General features: G+C 42.2%; 1 protein-coding gene across 1 annotated transcript; it reads left to right on the top strand.

Moving 5' to 3' along the window:
* On the top strand, positions 5,893 to 6,831 carry LOC110259765 (olfactory receptor 7A10-like). Its single transcript, XM_021085514.1, has one exon. It carries the CDS (start codon positions 5,893 to 5,895, stop codon positions 6,829 to 6,831), a length of 939 nt encoding a protein of 312 aa, XP_020941173.1.

The raw sequence follows: 14,460 nt of genomic DNA, 5'->3' as shown, positions 1-14,460 counted from the left end.
GGGGTGGCCAAAAACCAAACCAAAACAAAACAGGCTATGAGGATCTACTGTATAACACAGGGAATATGGCCTATATTTCACAATAACTATAAATGGAATATGACCTTAAGAAAAAAGGAGGCTGCACTAGCTACACCAGAAGAAAATTCTGACGATTGGAGAAAACAAGAAACAAGCAAAGCAAAAAATGCTCAGGCAGATCCTGAGAGTGGTAACAGCTAGAGGCTGTCATGAACCAGATTTCTTGACCCTCAATGACAAGGTTTTTCTTGGAAAGAGATCCAGGAATCCTACCTCTTTAGTTGCCACATTTATTGTACTGGCTCTTCTAGAAGAATGACCAGTGTCAGACTTCATCATTTTTTATTGACTAAGTCTTTTATTTGTTTCTAAAAAGTATGACTAATTCTATCAGACAAAACCATATGATGGTAAAGGAAAGTTTTAATTTTTATTTAATTGCTTCCTTTATTTTAGGCTCATTCTACATATTGGTAGTTTGATTTTTAATACATTACTGATTTCCATGAGAGCCCCAAATCTTCATAGCATATTACTTAAAATTATCTTGGCAGTTCCCTGTTGGCACAGTTAAGGATCTGGTGTTGCCACCACTGTGGCATGAGTTCAGTCCCTGGCCCAAGAACTTCCACAGCCAAAAGAAAAAGAAAAAATAGAAAGAAATGAGATTGATCATCTTTAAAAATTTCCCTGCTTCTGTTATTATTCATAGGTGACATACTTGTATAGTCTGTTTTCATTTCTTGATAAGAATTTCCAGAAGTTTGAGCATTTCCCCTCCATTTTATTGATCAAATGGATAGTTTGTTTATTTTTACCACAATAAATTCTAGTTTTTGTTCCTTTGCCTCTTTTTAAATTGGTTTTGTAGTATTTTCTTCCTTTTCGTAAAGGTTTATTGTGTAAAGCACTTTTCATTGATATAGTTGTAAAAATAGCATAATTTTATTTTCTAATTTGAAACAATTAAAAAGCATATTTCATTTTAGAATGCCTTTTTACTAAAATGTAGAAAGGCCCAAAATTATTTATGTTGGCTCTTTTCACTCCAAAGGTGTAAGTGTTGACATTTGCCTATTTACTTTCTATATGTATGTTTTAAAAGTTTTGTATATTGGCAGCTCCCGTTGTGGCTCAGTGGTTCACAAACCCAACTAGGATCCGTGAGGAGGCGGGTTTGATCCCTGGCCTTTCTCAGTGGGTTAAGGTTCCAGTGTTGCTGTGAGCTGTGGTAAAGGGTTCTGACCCCACATTGCGGTGGCTGTGGTGTAGGCCTGCAGTTGTAGCTCCGAATCAACCCCTCGGCTGGGAACTTCCACATGCCTCAAGTGTGGCTCTAAAAGGAAAAAAGAAAAAAAAAGAAAGAAAAAGAGAAAGTTTCATATTTTTATTTTATTATCCAAAATGAGAAAAAATTAGTCAATATACTTACACCAGTAGAAAAAAATTTGCAATATTTTACAGCAATTTGACATAATTGGTACATTGTTCAAGAAACTTCACTTATTTTATAAATAGTAGAAAATTATTGCTCTTCCACAGTTTTTTTTCCTTTTTTTAAAATAACAAGGAGTTCCCATCATGGCTCGGTGGTTAATGAATGCGACTGGGAACCATGGGGTTGCATGTTCGACCCCTGGCCTCGCTCAGTGGGTTAAGGATCTGGTGTGGCCATCAGCTGTGGTGTAGGTCACAGATGAGGCTTGGATCCAGTGTTGCTGTGACTGTGGTGGAGGCTGGCAGCTAGAGCTCTGATTCAACCCTAAGCCTGGGACCCTCCATATACCTTGGATGCTGCCCTAGGAAAAACAGAAAAAGGCAACCCCCACCCCCCAAAAAAACAAAACAAATAACCTCTCCCTTTCCTAGATCATCATTAACTAATAAAATAAAATAAAATATTGACATTTTTGCTGTAAAATTCAAGAAAGAATATAGAGTACTATAGTCAGTAGGCACATCCCCCCCTCAGAAATAACCAATAGTAACCCTTAAAATATACTTGCTTCCAGTCATTTTATTTACTTAAGCTTCCATGAAAATTACATGGATTTGTGTGTGTGTGTGTGTGTGTGTGTGTGTGTGTGTGTGTATAGTGTATCCATAATGAGTGTTTTTTTTTTTTTTTTTTTTTGTCTTAGGGCTGCACCTGAAGAGTTTGGAAGTTCTCAGGCTAGAACTCAAACTAGAGCTGTAGCTGCAGTCCTAATGCCACAGCCACAGCAACGCCATATCCAAGCATCATCTGGGACCTACAGCACAGTTCAAGCCAATGCTGGATCCTTAACCCGCTGAGCAACAACATCATCCCTAGGAGAGAACTGCCAAGATGAAAAAAAAATTGTCTCCAAACTTCCCACATGGGAATAGAATTGTCAGTCATAGCTTCCAGTTTTATTATGGTTCTTTCTTTTCCAAGGGCCAATGCTGTTTAGAAATAGAGTCGCACTAGGGACATGTATTTAATTAGGCACTTTGAGGATTCAACCCTGGAGGTCCTTGAAAGGATAAACGTTCCATGTTTGTCCCTGTGCTCCCAGCACACTGACCCAAGATCAAGAATATTTTCACCTTGCTGACCCCTGGTCTGTTTGGATCTCAAACCAACTTTCTTCCTGGAGATCTCTCACCATCCATACTCCACTCCATCAGCTCAAGCAGGGTTTCTTCCCTGCTGTCATCTGGGTGATCCATTTGGGCTTAGTAAGTGCTCAGAAAGAGGAGTGTGTATTCATGCACATGGAAGAGGCTTTTGTGAGCAGCAACGTAACTCCAGGTAAAGGGACATGAATAGTGGCTAAGAGGTTCTAGAAAAAACCCTGAAGATTTTTTGTCTTTTTAGGCCCTTCTGCATATGGTAGTTCCCAGGCTAGGGGTCAAATGAGCTGTAGCCACCGGCCTATGCCACAGCCACAGCACTGAGGGATCTGAGCTGTGTCTGTGACCTAGACCATAGCTCAAGGTAACGAGCTATGGTCTAGGTGATACTTCACATTTTTTCCAGAAAATCATCTTTGATATTTTAAACAAATATATTTTACAAATATTTTCAAAAAATATCTTCTGTGATCATCTCATAATTTTTCTTATTTTCTCTCCACCTGATTTTCTATCCCAAATATCTTTCATTTGGTATGCTTGAACTCTCTGTTTTGCTTAGTCATTTTACTTTGAACATCTTCAGAACAATTGACAGTTTCTGAATGTCTATGAAAGCTTTCTAAATTTGAAAATTTAGGGCCAAGTGAAGGAAATGCAAAAATTGTAAAAGGAATTCCTAGCATAACAAAAATCATTTCCATCAAATAATAAACTTTAGGGAAGATGTATTAAGGATAGGAATAGTTGATGGGATTTGGGGAAGCTTTGGGGATATGCCATCCTGCTGAAATAGCATGGTTTTGGTTGCTGATGAATCTTGATTTCTCATGTTTATTTTTTATGTTTTTATTTCAAAAGTTTTCCTTTGAAAGGCATATGGAAGTTCCCGTGCTAGGGGTCGAATCAAAGCTGCAGCTGCCCAACTACACCACAGCCACAGAAATGCCGATCGGAGCCAAATCTTGTGACCTACACTGCAGCTTGGGGAAATGCTGGATCCTTAACCCACTGAGTGAGCCAGGGATTGAACCCTCATTGTCCTGGACACTAGGTTGGGTTCTCATCCTGCTGAACCAGGAGGGGAACTCCTGATTTCTCAGTTTAGAATTGGGTTTGCCAGGAGTTGCCCTTGTGGTGCAGTAGTCACCAACTCGACTTGTGCCCAGTGAGGAAGTGGCTTCAATCCCTGGTCTCACTCAGTGGGTTCAAGATCCAGCGTTGCAGTGAGCTGGAGTGTAGGTCACAGACAGCACTCCAGACCTGGTGTTGCTGTGGCTGTGGTGTAGGCCAGCAGCTGCAGGTCTGATTTGACTCCTGGCCTGGGAACTTCCTTATGCCACAGGTGTGGCCTTAATTTTTTTTTTACTTGTGATCAGTTTGACCAATTAATGTGTATAAAAGAGTAAACTTGGATTAATCAATACAGACATTTTCTTGTTTTTAATAATTTATTGATTTCTGGTTGTACTTTCAATATTTATGGAAGATTCTTTCATTAGATTTATTTGTCATTTGTTCCAACGTTTACAACTTCTAAAACTCTTCCAATTTCATGTGCTTGATTAAAAGGTAGTGCAAAATGATGATAGAAATCTTAGAAAATGCAGATAACACGACATGAGGGGAAACATAGAGGATAATAATTTATATCTTCATACCTTTACTTGTGGCCACCTATCCATGCACACTTATGTTACATATAAAATATTATTTCCAGATTTGACTCTTTCAGGCTGAAACTGGTTTAACAAGTGTTCTCCCACCACAAATGAGACCATCACACTTGACTATTGTTTTATATATATATATATATATATAGTCTTTTCTAGGGCCGCACCCGCAGTGTATGGAGGTTCCCAGCCCAAGGGTCTAATCAGAGCTGTATCTGCTGGCCTACACCCCAGCCATAGCAACGCCAGATCTGAGCCATATCTGCAACCTACACCACAGCTCACGGCAATGCCAGATCCTTAACTTGATGAGTGAGGCCAGAGATTGAAGCTGAAACCCCATGGTTCCTAGTCAGATAAGTTAACCACTGAGCCACAATGGGAACTACATATTGTCATAGTTTAAAATACTGTACTTTCAGAGGTGAGAAATGTCATTTTGGCTGTGTTTGTCTCAGTTATTGTTAGTGAAATTGTGCAGTGTTGAACTTTGGCAGCTTTGGAATGTCCAGTCATAGAAGGCACAAGCCGGGATGTTGGGCATTAAATCCCCACACTGTTATCTTCCTGGCCGTGTGATCTTAGGCAGGTCACTTGACCTCCCTGTACCTCAGTTAACATGGAGGTTCAGATGGTAGCAGCTGCCTAGAGCTGAGGTGAAGATTAAATGAGGTAATAATCAGGAAAGTGCTTAAAAGAGTGTCTGTTACTGTTACCTAGGTGATGGCCATTGTTGTTGTCAGACCAGAAGCAAGTTGTCTCTCATTTATAGACCTCAAGTGCCAGACATGCCAAGGCCATGGTGGTAGGAGCCTGGCACATCTTACAGCATCCCTGAGGGGAGACAGTCAAGGGCACACCTCAGGAACTGCTCCTGGCCAAGTGGAGGTGGACCTGGAAGTGCAGTCTCCAAGCTTCATTTTCCTGTGCATCTCTTCCCATAAGGGGGGTGGTGTTAGAGGCAGAAACACTCAGGGGAGTGGGAGGGTGTGTGCCCTCTCAGGGTCTTGGATGCCTACTCTGCTCAGCCCTGACAGGTACTCTGTGTAAAGGTCGAACTTGAGAGGCAGGACTTCCAGGCATCCACCATGCTGAGTGTGATCTGGGATGGACACGGTGCATTGCAAGGAAGCAAGCTGCCAACCTAAGGAGAGTGTGTGATGATCTAGGTAACAATTCGGCATGGGCATAGGCACATGCAGGTTCTGCTAGTTTTAGGGAATAATGCTTTAGTTTCTGGGTCATTGGGAACACTTGGAGTACACAAAACAGCTGCTCTTTGCCAAAGTAGAGAAGTACTATTGTGACAGCGACCCACACCATGAAGCTTGATGGTCTATTAACATCGAGGCAATGGCTAATTTGTGACAAAGATCAGAAGAGGGGAATAGATTTTCCCCTACACGATACAGTTGTAAGATAATGGTGTTTGTAATCCTCTCAGAATGTGAATAGTAGATTCTTGGTCAAAAATGTGTGTGTGTGTATTTTTTTCCTGAGGTGTCATTAATAGGATAAAGTATTTCTATATTTGGGGACTCCTGTTTGTTTGTTTAAATTTGCATGGCTTTGTGGCTTACCTGGCAGAATTACCAGCAACATGGATGCAGGAAACCAAACAGGTGTCTTGGAATTCCTCCTCCTGGGCCTCTCCGAGGACCTAGAATGGCAGCCCCTCCTCTTTGGACTGTTCTTGTCCATGTACCTGGTCTCTGTGCTTGGGAACCTGCTCATCATCCTGGCCGTCAGCTCTGACTCCCGCCTCCACACCGCCATGTACTTCTTCCTCTCCCACCTCTCCTTTTCTGATATTTGTTTCAATTCCACCATTGTCCCCAAAATGCTGGTGAACATCCAGACAGCAAGCAAAGCCATCACCTATGGAGGCTGCATCACCCAGATGTATTTTTACTTGGTCTTTTTGTATCTGGACCACTTCCTCCTGACCGTGATGGCTTATGACCGCTTCGTGGCCATCTGTCACCCCCTGCACTACATGACCATGATGAACCCACACTTCTGCAGCCAGTTGGCTCTAGTTTCTTGGTCCGTCAGTATCCTGGTCGCCCTCCTCCACAGTCTGATGGTGCTGCGTCTCTCGTTCTGCACACACACGGAAATTCCCCACTTCTTCTGTGAATTGACTGAGGTGCTCCAGTCCTCCTGTTCTGATGCTCTCAGCAATTACATTGTGCTCTTTTCTGTGACTGGTCTGCTGGGTATTCCTCCACTGACTGGGATCCTTTTCTCTTACTCTAAGATTCTTTCCTCCATATTGAAAATGTCTTCAACAGAGGGGAGGTACAAAGCATTTTCTACCTGTGGGTCTCACCTAACAGTCATTTCCTTATTGTACGGGACAGGGTTAGGCGTGTACCTCAGTTCTGCCTTCTCATCCTCCTCTTCAAAGGGGGCAGTGGCCTCAGTGATGTACACCGTGGTCATCCCCATGCTGAACCCCTTCATCTACAGCCTGAGGAACAGGGACATGCAGGGGGCCCTGAGGACATTTGTCAGCAGGTCTTTCTTCCCCTTGTGAAGGGCCATGGATGCTACAACTGGGGAGTTACTATGAAAACAAGAGTCAAATCCCCAGCAGCCAGAAATACTGAATCTGTGCTTTCACTGAGCCTGTGCCTTGTCCCTTTTCCCCTGAAATACCATTGCTTAGGTTTCTTTCATGTTTTCACCTCCAAAAGCAGGTGCTTCCCAGGAACTTCCTTTTGTGACTTTGGTACCCCCCTTTCTCTGCACAAATGTTCATTCTTTGTCTCCTCTACCTAACGGCTAGACATATCAAGATAGTCATCAATTCACCCACCAGAATGGCAAAATTTTATTGTCCATTGAGGCCAAGGACTGTTTTGGGGAATAAAGATGAATCTAGTCTGTGAGTGCCTCATAGACCTTATTCTGTATTTTAGATCTCTCTGGAAACAAACGTATCAGTGGTCTTAGTAATAGCCCTTCACATTCTCAATAAAAGCTTGCATTGCCCCATGCATCCTTATTCTGGACGGAATGTTTGGGCCCCCAACATTTGTGTTGAAACTGTACCCCCTCGTGTGATGGTATTGGGATGTGCGGAGGTAAGTAAGTTTTGATGAGGTCATGAGGATGGAGCCTTCATGATGGGAAGGGTACCATTATGACAGCATGAGAGAACTTGCCTTTTCTCTCTTTTCTGCTCAGTGAGGATGCAATGAGGAGTGGACAGTCTGAAACCCAGAAAAGCATCTTTACAAGAACTGGATCAGGCTGGCCTCCTGATCTCAGACGTCTGGCCTCCAGAACTGGGAGAAACATATTTTTGTTGCTTAAAAGCCCCTTCGTTTGTTGTTGTTTTGTTACAGCAGTCCAAACTGACTAAGCACTCTTTTCTTCAAATAAATGGCAGAATTTGTGTTAGCCATCCATTTTAGGATACAATCTAAAAAGTAACCCATATCCTCTCTATATGCTCTAATCTGTCATCCTTACTCTTTATCACATTTTTATTCCAAAATGTCTCCACGTTCTTTCTGCATAAAGGTCTCCCAATCCAGGTTTTTGCTATAATTGTTTTGTGATGTTAATCTTTTGAGCCTTCTTAGCCTGCTTAAAAATAATTATTTTTTATGGGTAATTTCAATGTTTAAATGCAACGAGGTTTTGAAAGGATAGACAGTATAAAACACCTATGCCATCGAACTGAAGGAAGGAGCACAGGAAGGAAGGAGAAAATCTTCGAGTTTGTTCTCCGTTGAGCTGTCACTTCCTAAGGGAAGTCCCTCCCAGCTCCAGATCCCCAGGTGTCACAAATAAGCTCTCACAGGTCCCTGTACATACTGCTGCAGGTCATGTTCCCTGAAAAGCTGCTTCTGAGACAAGAACAGACTTTCAGGAAGTTTCTTGGGATAAAATAGATTTACCATATGGCTCAGCAATTACTTCCAATTAATCAAAAATGAAGACGGAACCTACTGGATATACATGCATGTTTATAGCAGCATATTCACAACAAGAGAATCATGGAAATAACCCCATTGTCCATCGATGGATGACTGGATAAACAAATTGTGGTCCATACATACAGTGGATCATTATTCAGTCATAAGAAGGAATGGAGGGGTTGGGATTGGCATATACACACTATTATCTATAAGATAGATGGGTATCTTGGAGTTCCCGTCGTGGCTCAGTGGTTAACACACCTGACTAGTATCCATGAGGATGTGGGTTAGATCCCTGATCTTGCCCTGTGAGTTAAGGATCCGGCATTGCTGTGAGCTGTGGTGTAGGTGGCAGACGTGGCTTGGATCTGGTGTTGTTGTGGCTGTGGTGTAGGCTGACAGCTACAGCTCTGATTTGACCCCTATCCTGGGAACCTCCATATGCTGTAGATGCCGCCCTAAAAAAAAAAAAAAAAAAAAAAAAAAAGGCAATAAAAAACAGATGGGTAACAAGGACCTACTGTCTAGCACAGGGAAATTTACAACACTGTAATAACCTCTATGGGAAAAGAATCTGAAAAGGAACTTTTATATGTATAACTGATTTACTTTGCTCTATGCCTGAAATTAACACAACCTTGAAGGAAGGCAACTATACTCTAATAAATTTTTTTTTTTATTTTCCCACTGTACAGCAAGGGGATCAAGTTATCTTTACAGGTATACATTACAATTACATTTTTCCCCCACCCTTTGTTCTGTTGCAACATGAGTATCTAGACAAAGTTCTCAATGCTACTCAGCAGGATCTCCTTGTAAATCTATTCTAAGTTGTGTCTGATAAGTCCAAGCTCCAGATCCCTCCCACTCCCTCCCCCTCCCATCAGGCAGCCACAAGTCTTTTCTCCAAGTCCATGATTTTCTTTTCTGAGGAGATGTTCATTTCTGCTAATAAATTTTTTTTAAAAAGGGATGGAGAAATTAAATGTTAAGCCAATAAACATTTCAAAGACTTTTTTTTTTTTTTTTTTTTTTTTTTTTAATGGCTGCAACCATGGCACATGGAAGGTCCTGGGCCAGGGGCTGAGTCTGAGCCACAGCTGCAATCTAAACCACAGGTGTGGCAACCCTACACTTTTCACCCACTGCCCAGGGCAATGGGGGTCATACCAAGCCTCTGCAGCAACCCTCGCCACTACAGTCTGATTCTTAACCAAGTGCACCAGAGCAGGAACTCCCAATAATCTTTTTAAGGAATGAAGTATTAATACACATTATAATGTGGGTGCCTCTCACCAAAATTATTCTCAATTAGTGATGCCAGAGAAAAAGGCCACACATTGTATGATCCCATTCATCGGAAATACCCATAATCAGTAAATCCATAGAGAAAGAAAGCACATTGCTTGTTTCCAGTACAGAGAGTAAAGTCGTACGTGCTTAACGGGTACCGAGTTTCCTTTTGGGGTTTTAGAAATGTCTGTGTTATCCTTACTTGGTAGGACCTTCCCACATTTTGACAGTACGTGGTCAAGTGTAGCAGGCATGGTCTGAGAAAGAAATGATGCCCAGGGCTCAGAACCCTCAGGGCTGTGGATCAGGGTCACCCTATCGGGTGAGCCATCCAGCCGAGCAGAGATGTCATTCAAGGGTGAGGGGGATGGAGAATGGATAACACAGGAGGGAGAATCTGAGGATCCCTTGTGGCCTTGAGGCCCCTCCAAGACCAGAAGCTATAGTTGGACCCATGGCTGCTCCTTTTACTAGTAGTTCTTTTCTCTCATATTATCCCCTCAAAATTACCCATGGAACTATGAAAGAGCCATTTCCAGAACACATGCAAAAAAATTTGTCCTGGGAAGGTGGACTGAGTGTTTGGGATTGGCATATGCACACTGAGGTATACGGAATGACTGGTTCGTGGGGACCTGGTACTCAGGGGACTCCCCCACGTTCTGTGATAACCTATATAGGAAGAGAATCTGGAAAAGAATGGATGTGTGTAAATGTAAATGTGAGTCTCTTTGTTGTACAGCAATTATCACAAAGCTGAAAATCAACTATACTTCCATAAAACTTTCAGAAATGAAAAAAATAAAAATGACCCAGGCAAACTGAAAGAGTGTTTTCCAGAACCAATGCAAGAAAGTTGATCCAAGTAAAACCAACAGAAGCAAATATAAACAGGTGGGATTCCAGTCAAGCGAAAAGCTTTTGCACGACAAAATAAACCAACACCAAACTCAAAAGCCCACCTACTGAATGAGAGAAAAATTTAGCAAGTCGGTTCTCTGATGAGGGGTTAATATGCAAAGTATAGGAAGACCTCATACAAAAAAAATAGAATAAAAACAATCCAGCTAAAAATGGGCAGAAGATCCCAGTAGACATTTTCCGAAGAAGACACAGATGGTCAACAGGTAATTTAAACAGAGCTCAACATCCCTCTTCAGCGGAGAAGTGGTGCAAATCAAATCATTTCTACTTCTGAAAATTGCATATTCATATCTATCTTCCAATTTCCAACAGAGATTTTGATGCTTCCCTACCAATTCCTTGGAGTATAAGTTTTTTTTTTTTCTTTTTTTGTCTTTTCAGGGCTGCACTCACGGCACATGGAGGCTCCTAGGCTAGGGATCTAATCAGAGCCACAGCTGCTGGCTTATGCCACAGCCACAGTAATGCCAGATCCTTAACACACTGAGCAAGGCCAGGGATCGACCTGCAACCTTGTGGTTCCTATTTGGATTCATTTCTGCTGTGCCATGGTTGGAACTCCTGAGTTTTTTTTTTTTTTTTTTTTTTTAATTTAAATGTTCTAGACAGTAATCCTTGGCTATCCACATTTCTTTTTTTCTTTTTTTATTTTTTTGGTCTTTTTTTGTCTTTTTGTCTTGTTGTTGCTGTTGTTGTTGCTATTTCTTGAGCCGCTCCCTCGGCATATGGAGGTTCCCAGGCTAGGGGTTGAATCGGAGCTGTAGCTGCCAGCCTACGCCAGAGCCATAGCAATGCGGGATCGGAGCTGCGTCTGCAACCTACACCACAGCTCACGGCAACGCCGGATCCTTAACCCATGGAGCAAGGGCAGGGACGGAACCCGCAACCTCATTGTTCCTAGTCGGATTCGTTAACCACTGGGCCACGACGGGAACTCCGGCTATCTATATTTCAATGTCTTCTTTCATCTCTGGCTTTTCTTTTAAATTTCTGGATGGTATATTTTGTCATACATTTTCATGCATTTATAGTGACCAGTTTTTCTCTTTATTGATTTCGATTTTCCATCATATTGTTAAAATCTCTGTCCATGTCTTACAACACAGTTTTCAACCATTTTCTTCTAATAGGTCAAATATACATATTCATTTAAAAAATTCACTCCACCTATGAATGATTTGTGTTCAGTGGGATGTACAAATCTTTCCACTTGAAAAAGCGGTCTGTTCTGAGGCTATACTAGTCCTTCCTTTTGCATTGATGTATAAAGGCCCTTTTTCATTTTCAAATTCCCATACCACAATTTCCTACCTCTTCTGAGGTCAGATTCTGTTCCACTCTCAACTCTGACATTTACAGTATGTAATTGCAGCAAGGTGGTCAGTTTCTCTCTACTCGGTTACTCATCCCTGAAAGAGATATCATAACCCTTATGTCAGGGTTATTAATAAATTAGCTAATAATGATAAAGAGGGTGGCATTCAGTATTTATTTATTTATTTGTTTATTTTTGGGGAGGAACCCACAGCATATGGAAGTTCCCAGGCTAAGGTTCAAGTGGAGCTGCAGCTGCCAGCCTACACCACGGCCATGGCAATGGGGGAGTTGAATTGCATCTATGACCTACAACAGCTCCTGGCAATGCCAGATCCCTGATCCACTCAGTGCGGCCAGGGATGATACACGAGTCTTCATGGATGCTAGGCATGTTCGTTACCCCTGAACCACAAGGGAAACTCCAATAGTTTAATTTTTAAATTTCTTTCATTTTTATTATTTATGTCTTATTTTTAATTTAATTTTTTGGTCTTTTTTTTGCCATTTCTTGGACCTCTCCCGTGTCATATGGAGGTTCCCAGTCTAGGGGTCTAATCAGAGCTGTAATCACCAGCCTATGCCAGAGCCATAGCAATGCAGGATCCGAGCCGCATCTGCAAACTACACCACAGCTCATGGCAATGTTGACTACTTTGGGAACTTTGGAATGTCCACTCAGGGAAGGCCCAAGCCAGGGCGCTTGTCATTAAATCCCCACACTGTAACTTCCTGGCTGAGTGACCTTAGGCAGGTCACTTGACCTCCCTGTACCTCAGTTAACATGAAGGTTCAAAGGATAACTCCTGCCTAGAGCTGTGGTGAAGATTCTATGAGGTAATGTCAGGGAAGTGCTTAAGAGTGTGCCTGTTGCTGTTACCTAGGTGATAGCCATTGGTGGGTTTTTGTTGTTGTTTTTGTTAAAAGAGAAGCAAGTAGGTTGTTGTTTAGAGATCTGAAGTGTTGAAAAGCCAAGGCCACTCTGGTAGGAGCTTGGCACAGGGATAAATATCTTACAGTATCCCTGAGGGGCCGCAGTCAGAGGCAAGCCTCAGGAGCTGCTCCTGGCCATGTAGAAGTGAACCTGGAAGTGCAACCCCCAAGCTTCTCTTTTCTGTCCATCTCTTCCCTCACCAGGGGTGGTGGGAGAGGCAGAAATACTCAGGGGAGTGGGCGGATGTGCGCCCTCTTAGGGTCTTGGATGACTACTCTGCTCAGCCCTGCCAGCTACTCTCTGTAAAGGTGGAACCGGAGAGGCAGCACTTCAAGGCATCCATCAGGCTGGGCATGATCTGGGAAGGACCATGTAGATTATCAGAAAGCAAGCTGCCACCCTAAGGAGAGTGTGTGATAGTCAACTAGTTAACAACTCGGCACGGGCACAGGCCCATGCAGGTTCTAAAGGCTTCAGGTAATAATTGTTTAGTTTCTGGGTCATGGGGAAATTTTATGGTACACATAGCAGTTGTTCTTTTCTAAAGTACAAAGGTATTATGGTGCACAGGGACACTGTGTTTTTCCAGACCAGATGAAAATCCCTTAGGCTTGTTTGTCTCTGATCCTTTATGGAGGAAAATGCTGATTTAGAAAGAAGAATCTAGACAGAAACTCACCATGGTGTTAATACCATTTGCCAAAGAGATGAGAGGAAAATGAAGATGATGTGCATTTGACTTGTATTTTATAAATTCCGTATTTAAAAAAATTTTTTTTTACTGTAGCATATGATATTTAGTATTATTTTAGTCAATGAAAATAACAAAGTATTCAAAAGAGGTGAGGAGGAGTTCCTGTTGTGGCTCAGTGGGTTAAGGATCTGGTGTTGTTGCAGTTGGGTCGTAGGTCCCAGGTCCAGATCCCTGGCCCAGGAACTTCCATATGCTGTTGGGGGTGGCTGAAAAAGAAAAAAAAAGATGAGGAGAAAGCAATAAGCAGTTCTCAAGCGGAAATCACTTTGGGTTTGAACAATTCACCATCCTGGGCACATCAACAAATCTTTGGAAAGAATTTGATGGAACACCACTTGTGAACAAAAGAGGGTTTGGCTTAATAGAAACTTTCCAAGCTTGGAACCATTTTCTAAAAGAGGGAAAAGGGTGGTATCATCTATAAAGGGCTTCCCTCCTGGTAGAGTTTGGTCATATTTTCCTCCAGTCTTGGTTGGCTCCCTAAAATTAAGATGGAAAGTCAAGAAAGAATACAAAATCTAGAGATGAGAGATGGGCTTCAAAATCAGAAATGGTGTCTTTGGGGAAGGACGTAAATGGTAATAGTAACACCTTTAATTGAACAGCTACCATGTGCCAGGTTCTTTACATTTATGATGGTATTCCATCATCATAATCCTCTTAGCTAAAGGTTCAGTCTAGTCATATAATCCCTCAGTCTCAAGGCTAAGAAGGGGTGGAACAAAATTCCAGGCTACATCTGCCTCATAAAACAGTGCTCTTGGAGTTTCCACTGTGCCTAGGGAGGCTAAGGATGAGGGGCTGTCACTGCTGCAGCTTTGGTCACTGCTGTGGTGCGTGTTCGATCCTTGGACTTGGAACCTGTACATGCTGAAGGTGTGGCCCACAACAAAGAAAAAAAAAACAAAAAGTCCTCTTAACTGCAGTGTGAACCCTGCCTCTCTGGAGGAATCTTTAAAAACAACTACCACTGAGGGTGCAATGTCCACGGGAAGAAGATGTATTTTCTGTAGAAAT

The sequence above is a fragment of the Sus scrofa genome, chromosome 2 (assembly GCF_000003025.6).
Source record: "Sus scrofa isolate TJ Tabasco breed Duroc chromosome 2, Sscrofa11.1, whole genome shotgun sequence".
NCBI classification, from domain to species: Eukaryota; Metazoa; Chordata; class Mammalia; order Artiodactyla; family Suidae; genus Sus; species Sus scrofa.
This window is presented reverse-complemented; position numbering and strand designations above follow the sequence as displayed.